The 18,862-nt window shown below is 44.5% G+C and overlaps 1 protein-coding gene across 2 annotated transcripts in view; it reads left to right on the top strand.

Moving 5' to 3' along the window:
* LOC147889346 (Pre-mRNA cleavage complex II protein family) overlaps positions 1-18,862 on the top strand; it is a 77,323-nt gene that overhangs the window by 49,558 nt on the left and 8,903 nt on the right. For both annotated transcript variants that reach the window (XM_087391808.1, XM_087391807.1), the window contains exon 7: positions 14,360-14,480. In XM_087391808.1, the coding sequence (XP_087247934.1) occupies positions 14,360-14,480 (121 nt within the window). The remainder of the gene's footprint in view (positions 1-14,359; positions 14,481-18,862) is intronic.

Below are 18,862 nucleotides of genomic sequence, written 5' to 3'. Positions count from 1 at the left end.
GCAAGGGTAGCGTGACTAAATACTTCATTTCGGGACCTGCAAGTTTGGCTGAGCGAGTGGAGCACAATATCGCTTAAGCCGGCATATTCTTGTAATTATTCCATGCCCAAGTCTGTTGGTGGTTTGGGTTCTGAAGCGCTGAATACTCGGGGAGCATATCGAGCGTTTTTTTCCTTATAGACCCACCAGACGGGATCCCGAGACCTTGAGGTTTGACACCAGGGGAGCGGCTCTCCTTGAGGCAACGCAAGACTTTCAAGTGGCATGACAGCGAGCTAATGCGCAATAGACATATCTCCTTCTACGCAGTCTGACAGCGTTGCAATGACCCCACAAAGGAAACCCGTGCTGGGTTTACTACACCCGGGGTACACAGTGATGATGTGGCACTTACACGTGGCATCTAAGTGACGTGGCAGATGACATGTGGCAGTCCATGCAGTCAGAGCTGACGTGGCAGACATGTGTCACAAGCTAACGTAGCAGCCAGTACGCTGATGAAGTGGCACACAGGTGGACAGAACGTGGCAGACATGTGGCATACCTGTGGTTAGTGACCTGGTTAAAGGTCAAGTTAGTCTGGCTCAACCAAACTAGTCTGATTAGTGTCCCCACCCAGAAAAAAAAGGGGGTATTTTTCCTATCAGGTTGTCACCTGTCATATACAGTTTCTGCGTGTTGGAAAACAGCAGAAAACATCAGTAAATCAGAGATTTGCAGAATGAAAGGAAATGCATGCCTTTGTTCAGAAAAAGGGGAACTAGATGCGTTCCTAGTGCTTTTTGCAGCAGCCAGAAAAGAGGCAACACAATAGTTGAGGCTCTAACAACCTTGTGATATATGCCTCGAGGTGACAGCTAGTTACTGGCATAAGTTTGTGGATGCAATACACCTCTTGTTGAGGTATTTTCACCTCAAAAAAGCAGGCTGAGTGCATTGGCTACATACACCTTGTGTGAGAGTTCGCAAATTTTCAAGCTAAGTTGAGAAGATGGCTTCACAGCGGGATGCCATTTTTTCCCATGAGGAGAGTGCCAGGGATCCCCATGTCATGTAGTCAAAGACTTAGGCAACTTATAGACATTTATTGGCACGGCTTCGGAAAGCTAGCAGGGATCCATTGTTTCTCATGCAGAGGAAAAGCAGCAGAGAGTTTCTTTGGAGCAACCCAGAAGGTGACATCCAAAAAGAGATCCCTGAACACAGTCCTTGTTCATCCTGTAGATGATATTTCTAGGAAAAGCAAGAAACCTCGAAATGAGGACATCAAAAAGAGGAAAGCAGGTAGTCTGGAAGGGAGTACACCTTCCAAGAAGAAAGAGGCCAAGCATTACCATAGCTCTTCAAGTTCTTCTTCTTCTTCCAGCTCTACCTCTTCATCCTCATCTTTCTCTTCTTCTTCTGGATCATTGAAGCGAAAGCATAAGAAGAAGAAGAAGTCATCCAATAAAGCAAAAACTAAGGAGTTCAACGAATGTGCGAAGTCCGTCAGGTTCGCTATATTTAATGCCCAGTAGAAAAAGCCATGCAGTTCATTAGGCAGTTTGATGCAGCTTTTGGCATGGAGAAATTTTCCTCCAAGCTACACATGTGTTTAGTTTGCACATGACAGTGACAACTAGTATGTGGTGGAGTGTCATCCTGCTTCAACATGTATCCACTTGCTTGGTACTATTTCTTTTTGTTTTTCAATAGTATGCTTATTAAGAAATGAAATGTTTTCCTACTGTTCAGTTACGGACAATGGGGACTAGGTCTAGCATTTGAGGGTGGACCCCCTTGCTTGGGGTTATGGGCATTAGTGACCCACAAGAGTGATGGCCTCTCTTTGAAAGGGACATCTGCAAACCACACCCCACGTGAGTACCCAAACGTGGGACCAATCAAATGCACAGATTGCATACTGACCTACGAATCATTCAAGAGAATGTTCCCTGAGCTTTGGGTGTGGGCCTGGCAGCATGCCAATAGTAATGGAGATACAAGATAAGACGACAAACAAATGAGCTCAGTATGGCTCAATTATGACCTTAGAGTACGTCAATAGATAGTCCAAGCTGTTAGGAACCCGTGGGTGCGATTAGAATTGAATTCTGACAACTTTGACATTTTAGGGTTTTTGGGAGTGACACGTGGCAGGCTGACACGTGGAATCTCAGCTGGCAGGTCAGTCCACCTGTCCCACACATGTGGCAGCATGCATGGCAAGTGGCAGGGCATGCAGGCCAAGTGTCTGGCCCCAAATATGGAAGATTTGGGGCAGGTTGTGGGCTGTCCTCTTTGGGACTGCAGCCCACTAAAAATCTGGGACAAGTGTCCACCTTCCACTCTAGGCCGTCAAGTCACGAAGGGAGCCTGTATTGTCAAGTTTATCTCATTTACAGCACTATTTCATGTTGTTTCTACTATCTTTCTAGAAACTAGTGCTTGCCTCTAATGTTGGATGTAAGTGGTGATTGTTGTAGGCTTCTTCCTTGTGGATTGGGCAAGCCAAGAGTTGAAACCTGAGCTTGGAGTCCTTTTGTTGTCTACCTTGTACATATGCTCGTGAGTCTTGTATCTAGGTCCTAGGTTTTCACTGAGTTCATCAGTTTGGAAGGTGCATTGCACCTTGGTCTTGTATCTTCATTTTCAAGAATAAAGCCTGGATAAGGGGGGGGGGGCGTCTTGGCCCCTCAATCATATTGCAATTTCCAATGATGTCACTTTGTGTTTGAGCTGTACAAGTCTTAATTCCATTTTAATTGCAAACTCTTAAGTTCAAGTATATGTGTTGGCAACTCACAATCATTTCATTCAAACGCCTCTGCAAAATCTGTTGTCTGAATTGATAGAAAGCACCGAGTAGTTTACATTGGTATCAAAGCTTAGGCAGTGGTCCTGTACTCTGTGCTTTCTCTTGTTGAGTCTCTCCTTCATTGAGTCATCTTGCCATCATGGCAGCCAATGGACCTGACCCTCCTCCTAACCTGCATGAGTTGAGTGCTCTCTTGTCAAACATTGCTCAACAGGTTCAAGTGCTGAAAAGCAACCAAGCAGAAACTCATGACATAGGGCCCCAATCCCAAGGAAGAGGTCGTGCGGACAACACCAACTCCAACAAGGAGGGAAGATCATCCTCTTCTTCCCCTCCTTGAGGTAGACGGCGTCATCGGAGTCCATCTCCTTCGAGACGTCCACGGAGACGAAGGTATGCAAAGCATAAGGTACCTCTTGGAGATAAGCTCTTCAAGTTTACCAAGTACAAGGGAGAGGACAAGCCCGAGGTCTTGCTGGCTTGGATCCAAGACCTCGAGTATTTCTTTGAGGGGGACGAGTACGAAGACAAGGCGAAGATCCGGTTTGCCGTCCTGCACATGCAAGACCGTGCTTCACTCTGGTGGGCAGCTATGGTCAACACTGGACAGCAAGCCCTGGAAGCACTTCAAGAAGAACTTGATGAGGCACTTCCTGCCTAAGGAGTTTAAGAGAGATACAATGGTGCAGTGGGACATCCTCCGCCAACGCCAAGCAGAGAAAGTCAGTGAGTATGTTGATCGTTTTTGGGATACTTTGTTAAAAGTTCAAGCATTCAGTAGGAAGGATAAAAAAGAGCAGCAAAGGAAGTTCTTTGCTGGCCTACGGTATATCGTTCAGCATGAGGTGGACATTGCCACTCCTACTTCTCTCGAAGACACCATCAACATCGCCTTGAAGGTGGAGAATAAACAATCTTTCTCCAACAAGCAGAATGGCAACAACAACAAGCGGAAGTCCCAGGGAACCTCTTCCAAGGAACAAAAGGGTAAGGAGACAGCAAAGGATGCACCAAAAGAGCAAAAGTCAGCCAGCCAGCCAGCCTCCTTCGAAGAAAGCAGCCCACACTTTCAGCTCATTGTCTCCACAACAGAAGCAAAAGTATTACTCCGAAGGGCGGTATTTCAAGTGTGGCGATCGAGGCCACAACGTCTACGAATGCCCTCAAGCTGCCAAAAACAGCAGCAACAAAGAAGCAGCCCCTAAAAAGCCAAGGTGGAAGCACGTCCAGAAAAGGAAGTTGTAAACGACACCCATAGTTTGTTGAAAACATGGGGTCAGGTAAAGGATCAATCCGCTTTGTTTTTGTTCGATAGAGGAGCTACTCACAACTTTATTTCTCATGAGATGGCACAGAACTTGGGGATAGCCCCAGAGGATAAAGGAGAAGCCTTGGAGGCAACTGCAGCCTTCAAGAACCAAGAAGAGAAGGTGTACCCCATCATCGGCAAGCTTCGGGTACACATCCAGGGGTACTTGGATCATCTACCCTTCATGGTGGCACCACTTCAAGGATCAGATGTAATTCTTGGCATGCCCTGGCATAAGCAAGTAAGATTAGATTTCCTTCAGGAATTCTCTAGTTGCTTCTCTCAGGAACTTCCTAGTCACCTCCCTCTTGCGAGACCAGAGGATCACAAAATTGACTTAGTTCCAGGGTCTTCACCTCCAAGTAGACCCCCATATAGAGTTAGTCAATCTCAACAAGATGAAATCTTCAAGCAAGTCCAAGAACTCTTGGACAAGGGATTGATCCAACCCTGTAGTTCTTTTTGCTCTCCTGTCTTACTAGTCCAAAAGAAGGATAAAACCTTCAGGATGTGCATAGACTATAGAGCCTTAAACAAACAGACGGTTAAGAATCGTTTCCCAATTCCTCGTATAGATGATATCTTTGATCGTTTAGGAGGATTTGAAATTTTCAGCCGCATAGATCTTAAGAGTGGCTACCATCAGGTACAAGTTGTACCTGAGGACATTCATAAAACAGCCTTCCAAACCACATTTGGACTGTATGAATATATGGTAATGCCATTTGGTCTTACCAATGCCCCAGCCACATTCAATCGGCTGATGGAACGGTTGTTCAGGAACTATAGACAGTTCACTGCCGTCTTCTTTGATGACATCCTCATTTTCAGCAAGAATGAGGAAGAGCATAAGGAGCATCTAAAGATTGTATTTCAAATCTTAGCTGAAAATGCTCTTCACATCAATGAGAAGAAAAGTGAGTTCTTTCTTCCTGAGATTCACTATCTTGGTCACATTATCTCACGAGAAGGTGTCCGTTTGGACCCAGCCAAGATACAAACAATTGTAGAGTGGCCTGACTTGAAGAATGCCCATGAGGTAAGCTCTTTTCTAGGCCTATGCTCATATTACCGAAGGTTTATTTGACATTTTGTTGAACTTGCAGTCCCTCTACATGATCTCACTAAGAAAAATCTGAAGTTCAGATGGACCCAAAAAGAAAAGGACTCTTTTAATGCTCTAAAGCATGCCCTGACTACAGCTCCTGTACTTATCATTCTTGACTAAAGGAAACCATTCCTAGTAGCAGCTGATGCCAGTGGCGATTGCCTTGGGGCTTCTCTTACCCAGGATGGTCATGCTGTGGCCTTTGAAAGACGACGGCTAAGAGATGCTGAACTTCAATATGATATCTATGAAAAAGAACTCTTAGCTGTAATTCATGCTCTCAAACTTTGGAAACATTATCTTTTAGGGATAGATTTTCTTGTAAAAACTGATCGTGAAAGTCTTAAATATTTTCTAACTCAACCTCTGATCAGAGAGAGACATATGAAATGGTCTACCTTTCTGCAATCATTTCATTTTCAGATACAATATACTCCTGGAAAAGAGAATGTAGTGGCTGATGCCCTTTCTCGTAGACCACGGCTTCACCATATTTCAGTTCCCTATCATGATGAGCTAACAGCCCTCAAAGAATTCTATGAGAGAGATGCTGATTTTGCTCAACCATGGGCACATTTGAAAGATGGAGGCACCCATCATGCCTACCACATCAGGGATGGCTATTTATTCATGGAGAACAAACTATGTATCACAAAGCATCTTAGATCTAAAGTGATGGAGGAAAGCCATAACCCACCCTATGCTGGTCATAGGGGTATTGTGGCCACTTTTTCAGCCATGGATAAATTTTTCTATTGGTCTAACATGAAAAAGGACACTGCTGCCTACATTTCAGCTTGTCTCGCATGTCAAAAAGCTAAGTATGAGAGAGGAAAACCCAAGGGTTTACTTCAGCCCCTACCCATTCCTAAGAGACCATGGGAACACATCACCATGGACTTCATTACAGGAATTCCCAGGACCAATCAAAATCATGACATGATTTGGGTGACAGTAGATCGATTCAGCAAGCAAGCCCACTTCATTCCTTGCAGAAAGAATCTCAAGGCACCTGAAGCTGCCCATTTATTTATTAGACACATCTTTAGACACCACGGCATGCCCAAGTCTATAGTATCAGATAGAGACTCAAAGTTCACTAGTAACTTATGGCAGGCTTTGTTTGAGAACCTTGGAACTCTTCTAAGTTTCTCCTCAGCTTTTCATCCTCAAACGGATGGCCAAACTGAAGTTACGAATAGTACACTCTTGGATTTGCTGAAATTTTATGTGCATGACCAGCAAACCTTTTGGGAGAAATTCCTTCCTCTTGTGGAGTTTGCTTATAACAACACAATTCATTCCTCCACTGGAAAAGCTCCTTTCGAAATTGTATATGGTAGATTTTTACCAACTCCACTCATGCAAACAAAAGAGAAAATCTTTGCCGCTGATCAATTCGTGGAGGATTATGACTCTGCTTATGTCACGGTTTGAGCAGCCATTCAAAAGGCACAGGAGAAACAAAGAGCAGCTGCAAATAAAAGACGGAGGGCGTTTGCAGTGAAAGAAGACCAATGGGTCTTATTGAAATTTGAGAAAGCCCGATTAAAAACCAAAGTAGGCAAAAAGCACATCTACTTCAAGCTATTCTTTTGATATTATGGTCCTTTTCAGGTGTTGCAGGTAATAAATGATGAGGTCCGATTGAGACTTCGAGAGCATTGGAAGATCCACGATGTCTTCCACGTAAGCTTGGTGAAACCCTTCATTGGGGAACCACCTCAAGAGCCCACACTGGACGATGAACTTGAAGTAGAGGACACTGAGATCTTGTTGATCCTAGAGCAAATTATTCTGCATAACTTCACTACGGGACGTCGAGGCACGACTCGCAAGATGTACCTTTTGAAGTTCAGAGGGCTCCCATCCACCGATGCCCAATGGGTGGACAGAGCTACATTTCAGGAGTGTCCTGAAATCTTGGATGCTTATGAGGAAGCATTTCAGTTGAGGACAACCGAATGAAAGACGGAGGGAATGTCATCCTGCTTCAACATGTATCCACTTGCTTAGTACTATTTCTTTTTGTTTTTCAATAGTATGCTTATTAAGAAATGAAATGTTTTCCTACTGTTCAGTTACGGACAATGGGGACTAGGTCTAGCATTTGAGGGTGGACCCCCTTGCTTGGGATTATGGGCATTAGCGACCCACAAGACTGATGGCCTCTCTTTGAGAGAGACATCTGGAAACCACACCCCACCTGAGTACCCAAACATGGGACCAATCAAATGCACAGATTGCATACTGACCTAGGAACCATTCAGGAGAATGTTCCCTGAGCTTTGGGTGTGGGCCTAGCAACATGTCAAGAGTAATGGAGATACAAGATAAGACGACAAACAAATGAGCTCAGTATGGCTCAATTATGACCTTAGAGTACGTCAATAGATAGTCCAAGCTGTTAGGAACCCGTGGGTGCGATCAGAATTGAATTCTGACAACTTTGAAATTTTAGGATTTTTGGGAGTGACACGTGGTAGATTGCCACATGGAATCTGAGCTGGCAGGTCAGTCCACCTGTCCCACACATGTGGCAGCATGCATGGCAAGTGGCAGGGCATGTAGGCCAAGTGTCTGGCCCCAAATATGGAAGATTTGGGGCAGGTTGTGGGCTGTCCTCTTTGGGACTGCAGCCCACCAAAAATCTGGGACAAGTGTCCACCTTCCACTCTAGGCCCGGGGGGGGGCTGAGCCTATAAAAGGCGGCCCCTCCCCTTCATTCCACACAGGAAAATTCGTCACTTTTCTTCTCCCTCCTTTTGGATGATACAGCAGAACCTCTCCGCTCCTTGGGTGCAGCCAGCTTCTCCCCAGGCCACTCTGTCACCTCAACAACACTTTCTCTCTCTACAACAGCACATTCTCTCTCTACAGTTCCAGCCCCTCCTCTCCAGAAATCTGCCCCCTCTCAGCTCTTTTGGAACAGCAGCAGCATCCTCTCTCCTTCTCCTAGCCTGGAGCAGCCACAGCCCCTTTCTCTCTCCTGCCACAGTATTTCTCTCTCTACTGCAGAATTTCTCTCTCTACTGTTCCAGCCCATTCCCCTTGCAGAAATCTGCCTTTCTGTGCACCTCTGGAACAGCATCAGCTCCTCTCTTACATCCCCTCCCTTGGGATCAGCATCGGCACTCTCTCTCTATAGCTATCACTCCATGAAGGCTTTCTCTCTCTAGCCTACAGGCTGTTTTTCTAATCTGTTCTCATTCCAGCCCCATTTCCACTCTCTTCTCACCCAAGGTAGCTTCAGAGGCATCAAGGACTTCATCTACAAAAGGGTCAAGTCACGAAGGGAGCCTGTATTGTCAAGTTTATCTCATTTACAGCACTATTTCATGTTGTTTCTACTATCTTTCTAGAAACTAGTTCTTGCCTCTAATGTTGGATGTAAAAGGTGATTGTTGTAGGCTTCTTCCTTGTGGATTGGGCAAGCCAAGAGTTGAAACCTGAGCTTGGAGTCCTTTTGTTGTCTATCTTGTACATATGCTCTTGAGTCTTGTATCTAGGTCCTAGGTTTTCACTGAGTTCATCAGTTTGGATGGTGCAATGCACCTTGGTGTTGTATCTCCATTTTCAAGAATAAAGTGAGCCTGGATAAGGGGGGGGGGGCGTCTTGGCCCCTCAATCATATTGCAATTTCCAATGATGTCACTTTGTGTTTAAGCTATATAAGTCTTAATTCTAGCTTAATTGCAAACTCTTAAGTTCAAGTATATGTGTTGGCAACTCGCAATCATTTCATTCAAACGCCTCTGCAAAATCCGTTGTCTGAATTGATAGAAAGCATCGAGTAGTTTACATGGAGCGCACAGACTACAGCTGGTATTGCTCCAAAGAAGTGGAAGGGCTTCAAGAAATCCTTCTACAAACAGTTCATGCCCAAGCAGTGTAGAGACCATGTCCTTGTTACCTGGGACAGTTTGCATATGGATACAGGAAATAGAGGCCTATAACCAGAAATTTTGGGATGCATACTTGCAGATTACTCCCTTCAAGAAGGTCTCAAAGAAGACCCAGGTAAGAAAGTACAGGTCTAGTCTCACTCCAAAGATATAGGCTGTGGTTAATAACTAGCAGCATAACGGCAGACAAGACATATGCATGCAGCCACGGTGGCAAGCCTAATGCACATGCAGGATCCCACCACAGTGCCTTCTCTTTTTGTTGGGACAGCAAATAACAAAAAGCCAGCCACACTCAGTTTGTGAAAAAGGAGTTTCCCAAGGCTCAAAAGAGGGAATTTCAGCCTCAGAAGCCGAGGTGGAACCAAGCATTGAGAACCTTCAATGGTAAACCTCAGTTTTCCCTTGAGCAGATAGCCATTCTCCACAAGGAGGGGAAATGTTTCAAGTGTGGAAAAGAAGGGCATGTGGCTGCCCGGTGCCGTGAAAAACCTTCGGGTTCTAAGGAGCAGAGAAAGCCACTAGGACAGCAAAAACACATGGCGGAAGGAATTCCGGATGTTTTGGGCAGAGTGACAAATCCACAGGAAAGAGAGTTGCTGCTTTCTTGGGGCAAGATAAGAGATCAGTAGGTGCTCATTCATCTCAAATGATTTAGCCCTGAGGCTGGGGATAAAGACGGAATAGTTGGGTAGGGCTCTTGATGCTGACCAGATTTTCTATTGGGACCTCGTGCTAGTTACTCCCTTGATCGGGAGCTCCGTCTTCATGTACTGAATTATGTAGATTAGGACACCCTACTTGAAAGAGTGCTTGAGTTTGTACATAGGGGTAAAACGCAGTGTGTGGTTGCTAGGAATAGAGGGGAGACCATCCCCATTATATCTAATGTTTCGGTTGGAAAAGCAATAAAGTCTGCAATTTCAGCGTATATGGTTTTTATAAATGCATGCTGAAATGAATGAGGTAGATAAAGATAAATTTCAGTTTCTTGTAAACTTTAAAGATTGTCTTTTTGATGCTTTACGAGAGGAGTTACCCCATGAGAGACTTGAAGATCATGGCATAGAACTTATTCCTGGCAGTGAGCCACCTAATAGGCCCCCATACAGAGTTAGTGCAACTCAGCGAGAAGAAATCATGGCCCAAGTGCAGGACTTGTTGTCCAAAGGGCTGAAATCAGCCCAGTTCCTCTCCATTTTGTTCCCCTGTACTTCTTGTACAGAAAAAAGATGGTTCATTTTGTATATGCGTTGACTTTCACGCATTGAACAAGATGACCATCAAGAACACAATTACCATATGGAAAGACCGTTGTATATAATAAGATTGTGGACTGCTCCCATATCCAATAGATGTCGGTCATATGCAGTGACATTTGGTGAATCATGTGAGCATCTCGCAATTCCAAGCTCGGTCGGGTCTACTTTTGGCACTTTGAGGTGATCAGCCTTGAAGTCAAGTAGGCCCACCCGTCTATCCCCGTACGTGCATTGAAGTCACCTAAAAGTATGATTTCCCCTTGTCTTGAGAACTCCAGGATATTATCAAATATCATCTTGTACTGGCTATGACCCTCTGTGGCAACCTCATTTGCGTTCGATGATGTATTTGGAGGGAAGTAGCATACTGCAAGGAAAATCGGGCATGCCCCCAGGTGGCTGAATTTGTACCCACATGTGCCGTGCATGTTCCTCTTTCCTCATGACAGATATATATGGCCTCAAATGTGACCTGAAGAGGACTGCCACCCCTCCTGATCCTCGTATGCCGTTGTATCTCCTCGTCTCTTTCCTATGGGCTGATTCCCACATGTACCCTGTCATAGTGGGCAGTCCCCTCTCCGGGCTCTCATGGGTCTCTGTGTTAAAGATCACATCTCTGTTAGTGTATGTTTTAGAAAAACCCCCGGGATCAGACCAAAGGGTTCCATGGCAATTCCATATAGCCATTTGGATTCTGTTTTGCACTCTTGTCTTAAGGCCTCAACACCGTCATGTGCTGTCTATTTCACCTTCCTCCTCTTGTCTTTCGACTCTATTTGCTCTGTCATGGATGATGACTTTACCGTCTCTGTATGCAGCCTATTTCCCTTCCTATGGTGCTGCCATTACTTTCACCATTCCCTCCCTTCGATGTTCCTGCTGCAAGAGGGTGCGAGCCTAATCCAGGAAGGTTCTGGTGCCCTTCAACGCTGCCCTCATACTCATGAAAGTAGATCTCTCCTCTTTAGTTGGGAATATCACCACTAATGGTCTTGCTGGTGCGTCCACTTTACCTACCCTCCATGCTGCCTCACAAGTGAGGTTAACTCCCTTCTTTTCTAACAGAATTTTGGCGTCTGCCATGGGAGTATCTCCTACCGGTAAGCCTTTGACAAGCACATTTAATGACTTGCTGTCCCCCCGTTTTTACTCTTCAAAAGCATCCGATATGATTTCTTTTTAGGGCTGTTGAGAGAGAGAGAGAAAGAAAGAAAGAAAGAAAGTGTATTATTGTCCACTAAAGGCCAAAATGGGCCCATGGGACATCAAGAACTCTGCATACAAGATAGCACAAAATCAACGTGCCACAAAGAAGAGGCATCGTCGAATATCATCTAAGTGCTACGCAATACAATGCAAGTGAAAGTACATAATGTCAAATCTGAGCCTAAATACAAAGTAAACTAGATGCAAGGAAACCGCCCCTGGGTGCAAAATGGGGGGATGAGTACAATATGCCAATGCAAAGATACAAGTCCAGGTGTCACGGAGTCTGAGAACCAAAATAATACTGGAGACGGAGAGAGAGAGAGAGAGAGAGAGGTGTGTACGAAGAGAGAAGTTAGCAATCGCGCTCTGCCAACAACCAAACAAAAATTATCTTTCACAAGAAGCTCTTGTCGTGGGACATGGAATTCAAGTACAAAGATAAATCAAAGCAGTTTGAATGAATTGAATGGAGAGGAGGGAAAAGCAGGGGTGGTAGGGTTGTGACTGGCCACCACCCTTAATTTCATGCATATGCGACCAACCAGTTTTCAATAGCAAACTTAATGAAAGCTGAATCGAATTTTACATTATTGATGGTATTTAAAAATATCATTCTTCATGCTGTCAAGCATCAGCTAAAGCAATGCCAAGGACACACTTTTTCTCCACATGTTCGTGCTTCCACCCTTTATGACTATTCTCTTAGCTGCACCAAGGGCTCTTTCTACTCGTATGCCTTGGTTATTTTAATTGCCAAATTCTTTTACTCTTTCCAATGAATCCTTGGCTCTTTTGGCTCCTCTTGATTTATTGGGTCCTTCTGGCTGCTCTCTGATCCTGTGACCTTGTGACCACATTCTTTTTCCCTCCTCCTGCCCCTCTTCTAGACCCGGCCCAGACCCCAAATCCTCATGCAAGGGCTGACCCCCCCTGGCTCAGTCGTAGCCCTTCCGCTCTTCCTTGCAGGACTCTGCCCCCTCGAAGAAGTTGACCAAGATGCCTGATCTGTCTTACGCTACATCTATTTCAATCCCGTTTCAGGGCCGACTGACTCATGATCAGTCTGGCCGGCCTGCCGTTTTGGCTGATCAGATCCAGAGCTATAGACCCTCTGCTAGGCCTTCATTTGGCTTTGTTAGGTACCAAGCATCCTGGATCTGTTTCAACGCGTTAAGCATTTAGCATAATCCACAACCTTCCAGAAACTCTGGAACTACTCTCAACTTCTCCGACACCAAGCTTTTATTGAGTTTGGCTCCAAGGTAACCTACAATACCTCTTGTCCTTGTGTCTCCCTGATGTGAGACCATTTTCAAAAGGTTACCAACACACCTTTCCAGCATCAGGCCCATGAAAGTCCTCTATGTCAGTTGCCTCCGTCAGCATTACCTTTCTCCATAGAGTCTATGATACCACATCATCAACCTACAAGCAGAAGGCTCTGAATGCCTTTGCCCTAAGAACTCCCTGTCTATCTGTTGGTAAACATTGTGATCAAAGCATGCTACTGAATTCAACATCAATGCATAAAAAGAACAAATATCCCTATTCTTCATTCTTCCATTGCTTGGGTTGCCGCAAGGCAGGTACTGAGGTGCCTCCTTGAAGTACCCAGCATCACCATGAGACTCTGAGCTCATATGTCAAAAGGTGTTGTTAACTGCTACACATTTGCTCTTAGAGTGCCCTTCCACATCCTCATTCTCCCTAGGTAGTCTTCTGTGTGGAAATACACTCTCTATTACTGCTGCAAAATGTCTATGGTTGGGAATAAGAGCATGAAGTTGAGAAGCTTGCTAGGCTTCTAAACTCTTTAAATTTCCTCAGCTGCAAAAGGCCACATCTTCCCACTCCATCACAAGAAGAGACATTTGTTAGCTACACATAATTTCGTGAACATTCAGGGCATTATTAGCATCTGCTTGCCTTTCAATACAACATTTTTAGGCAACCATGCACATGCCTTGTTGTGAGAAGGCATGGCAATTTCAAGCTCGAAGGAACTAGGAGGCCTGACCACTACTAGCTCTAAGAAAGTTATATTAAACATCTAGTAGTCTACAGAAGGCTCAAAGGACCTATGTGACCAAAAGTGATACAACCAGTTAGGGACTGTGGGGTCCGTCTAAGTCTCAACATGACAACAAAAGGAAACAGACACGCAAAGGGAAAAATGAAAAAGGTGATACAAAAAGGATCTGTCAATATGTGAATCATCAAGTTCAAGAATGCAAAAGCAAAAGACAAAATGTCTTGATTAAAAACGAAAGGCTGAAGGGGACCTCTATCTCCATCACTTTATCTCAAGGGCAAGTGTTCCATTGCTTTATGGACCAGGAACATAGATGCCTGATAGATAGATTATGTAAAGTGTATAGATTAGCATTATGCACTTCAGCGATGCCCATTCTTTAAATTGGGTAGGACCCTAATTGTATATTGTCCATTAATTTTTGTCTGGCAATGTTATGTGCAATAGGAATAGTTATTTGTGATAAAATCATACATCTCTCTTCCCTTTCAGGAAAATGTTTTCTTGTGGCAGCTTTTTCATTTTAGTTTGTTTTACCAGCCCTATAATCAACTTTGCTGCCTTGTAGCACTTGGTGCTTCAAACTTGGCAGGGGTTTACGCATTATAGGGCTTTTTCTGTGCTCCATTGCATCATTTATTTGGATTTTCTCAGTTTTCTTCCTTGAGTATTTTAAAAAGTGTTTGTTGTTTTCATAACTGTATATGACTTGTCTTTTAATTATGGATATTCAGGTGCCTTCATCTGAATCATTGTACAGTTTAAATGCAAGATTAATAGGACTTGGCATTAGTTCTGCCTCAGGAAATTGTGGCAAGCCAGCAGAAAAGATGCAGCCATCTTGTATTGGTTTAGGTAAGAGATTGTGTCATGCAAATTTTTTGTTTGTTTTATTATCATAATCCCTGGGCTGTCTCTAAGATATTCCCATCTGCGGTTTACACTTCACACCTACCAAGTCCTGTAGGATCCGAAAAGACATTCATTACCTATTTCTTGGCACAATAACTTTGACTTTCCATTATCCTGTCATTACTCATTTGGGTTCTACGTAAGCAAGATGCACGAGCTATGCCTCACACTTCTGAACTTGCTTTGCCTTTTCTCCATTTTCAATATTTCCATTGGCATGATTAGGTATGGGCTTCACATATTCTAATGGGTATGACTGGTGGTTTTGGGTTTTTCTTCACGATTGACAAATATTTCCAACCTGCCACGTTGCACATGCCTCTTTACTTGATTTGACCGATTAAATGCCCTTTTCTCAATTTGACACCAAATCACTAATTAAAGCAAATGAGTCGAGAGGAATAAGGGCTTGACACCCTTTCCTCAATTGATACCAAATTACGAATTAAAACATAATTTGAGAGGTACGGGGGCTTAGACACCCTGTTTGTAATGAAGGTAGGAAATGACCTAAGCTAGTGGGGGTTAGCGATAGGGGATATGATGGCTAAAAAAGGAGGTTGTGGGGGAGGACTATATAAGCCTCACCCCACTTATCTGTAAATATAATTGGATCTTATCTCCCAATCTAATCCATCTCCTTGCTCTCAGTTTCAGGCTCAACGTCTCTCTCTCTCTCTCTCTCTGTCTCTTTGATGCTAATTTACACCAATGTCAGCTGAGACTCTGCATCCTGTGTGAAATGTAGGAGGTGGAGACAAAGGAACATAGTGAGACGCCCCTGCTTTGAGGTGGATACTGTCTCTTCGAGCAGGAGTTTTACATGAACCAAGTAATTGACAACTCAGGTCAGCACGCTGCTGTTCTCTGTGCGCTGGAGGTCATGCGGCACACTCATGTGATAATTAAGGACCTTGACTGCTGCTTGTGTTCACCATTTACCTGGGATATTGTTCCGGCTGGCACACCGTTAGCGTCTCCATCGTTGCTTATGTGCTCTAATATTTCTCCAATCAGCACCCCGTCTGTTTCAATGCACCATTTGGTCCAAGGGAGCTCAGCACACCATTTTTTCCTGATTCCAGTTGGAGAGCGAATCAACTATACTGCCAAGGCTGTCCTCATGAAGGACCAGGTTATCTGTCACCCTTGCAATCCCCTGCATCTGGGAGATGAGTGTGATTGCTGGTGTCCCTCCTTTTAGGCATGCTTATTTGCAACTAGCAGCTTGTTTCTGCAAGCTATATAAAGCAGGGTATGACCATGCTTTTTAATATAAAAGTCTCAGCTGAAATGCAATCTTGACCTATCTTATGAGCATTCACCTCATCCTTCCAAAGGGGATATGTCAAAACATCTCACTGCCTTTGATTTGTGTTCAACTGTTGCAATTGTCCACTATTATGACTGTCCCGTTGGTCCTAAATTCTGCATATCTGCAATGACATGTGAAAAAGGCTCATCTTTGCCAGGGAGTATCCACTATAGTATATAGAGTAAAAGTTGGGGGTACTGATGCGGCTGAGTGACCATAATTCTTAGTACTCCCTTTTGGACCCACGAATGCTTCTGCGACTTTACTTTTTTTTCGGTAGAATGCGGGTTTATATTAAAAAGTCAAAAAGATATCTTTTTACATCAAAATGTTTCTTCCCCTGCACGGGGGGACAATGTACTGAAATCTAAGGCTTCTGTCAGATGATCTCGGTAGTCTGGCGGGTATTCCCGTTAGATTCATCCTTTGGAACCACATGGGACACAGCTTTGATAACCACTGTGCCTGGGATGTGAAGGTATGGGCATGGGTGCGTGCGCTTTTGAGGTTTCCCTGGTGTTTCTCTTGCTGGTCGCTGAAGGGCGTGGATGAATTGTTCCCTTGACATGTTTTCTTTGTGTACTTTAGATACACTCTCAGGGTCTGTGCAAGAAACTGGTCTCTTGAATGTGGGAAGGCTTGGCGATGCTTTTTGCAATTTGGGGGTAGCGTTTTTCTGTGCTTGGACATGCACGACACTTTGTGTCGCTGCTCTCTCTTCTAGCGCACGGGCAAGTAAGGTTGTAGGGTCGGGAGAGATGGGAGGGGGAGTAGCATCCTGCAGAGGGGCGGGCGATTGAGTTCCTTGAGGAGCCGGGCTTCCGTTCTCTTGGTGTAGTGAGTGTTCTCTTTCATTTGATTCTTTCTCCGCAAGTTGTCGTAACTGCTCCAGCAAGCGGTTCTCCTCTTGGGCCAGGTCGTCTTCTTATTGAGCGAAAGTTTGTATCTATGTCTGAGTTGAGAGGATTTTCTGCAATATGTCACTGCGCTCGTGGTTGCACACATAAATTTAAAAAGACATTAGTAGCATCAATAACATTGTCGTTGAAAACTTTCGCACACCATGAAAACCAAATTGACCAGAGTGCCGACGTTCGGATAGCATTCCAGTTGGGGGGAGCTTTGCTAGGCGTGTCTCCCAGAAGAAGATAGGCATAATTGAGCAGTAGTCTGGCGTGTCAGATTTGAGGTGAAGACCATAAGGTTTTGGAGAATCTACAGTTGAGAAATAGGTGGGGTATATCCTCCTGGGCGCTTCTACATCTCTTGCAGTTTTCGTCCGTGTGACCGATACTTCGTGCTCTTCTAGCTGTCCAAACTCCTTTGTGTAAGATTAGCCAGATCAGGCAGGATTGCTTCTCAGAGATATTTTTGTCCCACACCTTTCGAACCTCTTCCTCCAAGTTTCACTCAAGTCCCTCTTTGCCATTTTAGTTTGACTGTCTTTATTATCTCTTCCTGCCCTTCCACCCAAATTGGGATAGAAGTCAACTGGTTTTGTCCAGCCCATCTGAATTCTCTCAGAGACGGTCTGAGGTGGTCTCCCATCCAAGATAGGCTTTCTCTTGACCAGAGCAGCTGTCTCTCATGTATTAGTCTCAAGTCGAATATGTTAAGTCAAAATTTGGCCATCAAATTTTCATCTTCCAACCAGTTATCCTGCTCTCGGTTCCATAAGTCCCCCCCAGATTCATACCTCCTTATTGTTGAGTCTGAGGGCTCCTTTCAAGTCCTCATCGCTTACTTGTGCATTCGGCCAAGTTATCGGGAACCATAATGAATGTTGACTGCAGAAGGTGCCCGTGTTTCTTGAAAAGCCCTTCCACTTGATATACTGTCGATTTGACTCCCAAGCTTGCCACATTCCCTTCCACAGTTCTGACCCCTTGGCTATACACATTTCATTTCCCAGCAATGCCACCTCAACTGGAATCAGTTTCTAGTGTCTGCATCTCTTGAGCCTGACTTTTTTGAGATTGTGTATGATTAGAGTTGCCCAGATTGGGTCAGGGTCTAGAAATGCCTTAGTAATCCACTGGTTCATGAACCTTGCTGCTGATCTCTCAATGTTCACCATCCCCAGTCCTCTTGCGTCTTTGGACATCGTGCACACTTGCCATTTAACCTTGGACATCTTGCGATGGTCAACACCCCCCCCCACAGGAAGAAGCGAAAAAGACTTGATTTTTCCCAAGCTCTTCTAAGTTGGATTCTAGCAGGAGATAAAGTAGAGGATCGAGGGATAGATGTAATGGTTAAGAACTAACTTCCTTCTTGCTAGAGTTGGCTGTAGGCCTTGCCACTTGTTAAGTTTATCCTTAACTTTATCTATTACCTAGTCCGACCAATCATTTAGCGAGCATCTAAAGCCCATCGGGATTCCTAGAAGTCTGAAAATCTCTCCTTCCCTTAGGACTTTGCATCATTTTTTTAAGAGGAGTTGGGGAGGAGGGTTCCTGGTGCTGTGTATGCTTGTTTTTTTGTGGTTAATTCTAGAACCTGAGGCTAGACCGAAAACGTTAAGGCATTCCAAGGCTTACATTCATTGAAAGTTCATCGTTGTGCAAAGTCAGGTTCGTATCATCCACGAATTGTTGACAGATGATCTGTCTCCCTTCTTCCACTTGTATTCCTTTCAGTGTACCACTGTCAACGTTGTCCTGGATGAGTTGTCCAAGTGAGTCAATTGCTATAGCGAACAGTAGGGGGGCTAGTGGGCATCGTTGTCTGATAGACCTCTTTAGTGCAAAGGGTGGAGAACTCTTGCCATTAATCTCAATCTTCCCTCTGGCTTGGGAGAGTAGGATCTTGACGTATGTTATGTAACCGGGGCCTATTCCCATGTCCTGGAGTGAGAAGAGGATAAAGCCCCATTCCATTCTATCATAGGCTTTATCAAAGTCTACTTTGAGGAAGCAAATGTCTTGCTGGGTTTCCTCGGCAAGCTCTAATCCTTCCCATATCGTTAGAATAGCCTCTAGGATGTGGCATCCTTCAATGAAGCCCTTCT

The sequence above is a fragment of the Dipteris shenzhenensis genome, chromosome 20 (genome assembly GCF_047967505.1).
Source record: "Dipteris shenzhenensis isolate YYH24624 ecotype China chromosome 20, Dip_SZ_1.0, whole genome shotgun sequence".
NCBI lineage: Eukaryota > Viridiplantae > Streptophyta > Polypodiopsida > Gleicheniales > Dipteridaceae > Dipteris > Dipteris shenzhenensis.
Note: the sequence above shows the minus strand (reverse complement) of the source record. Positions and strands in the feature narration are given on the sequence as shown.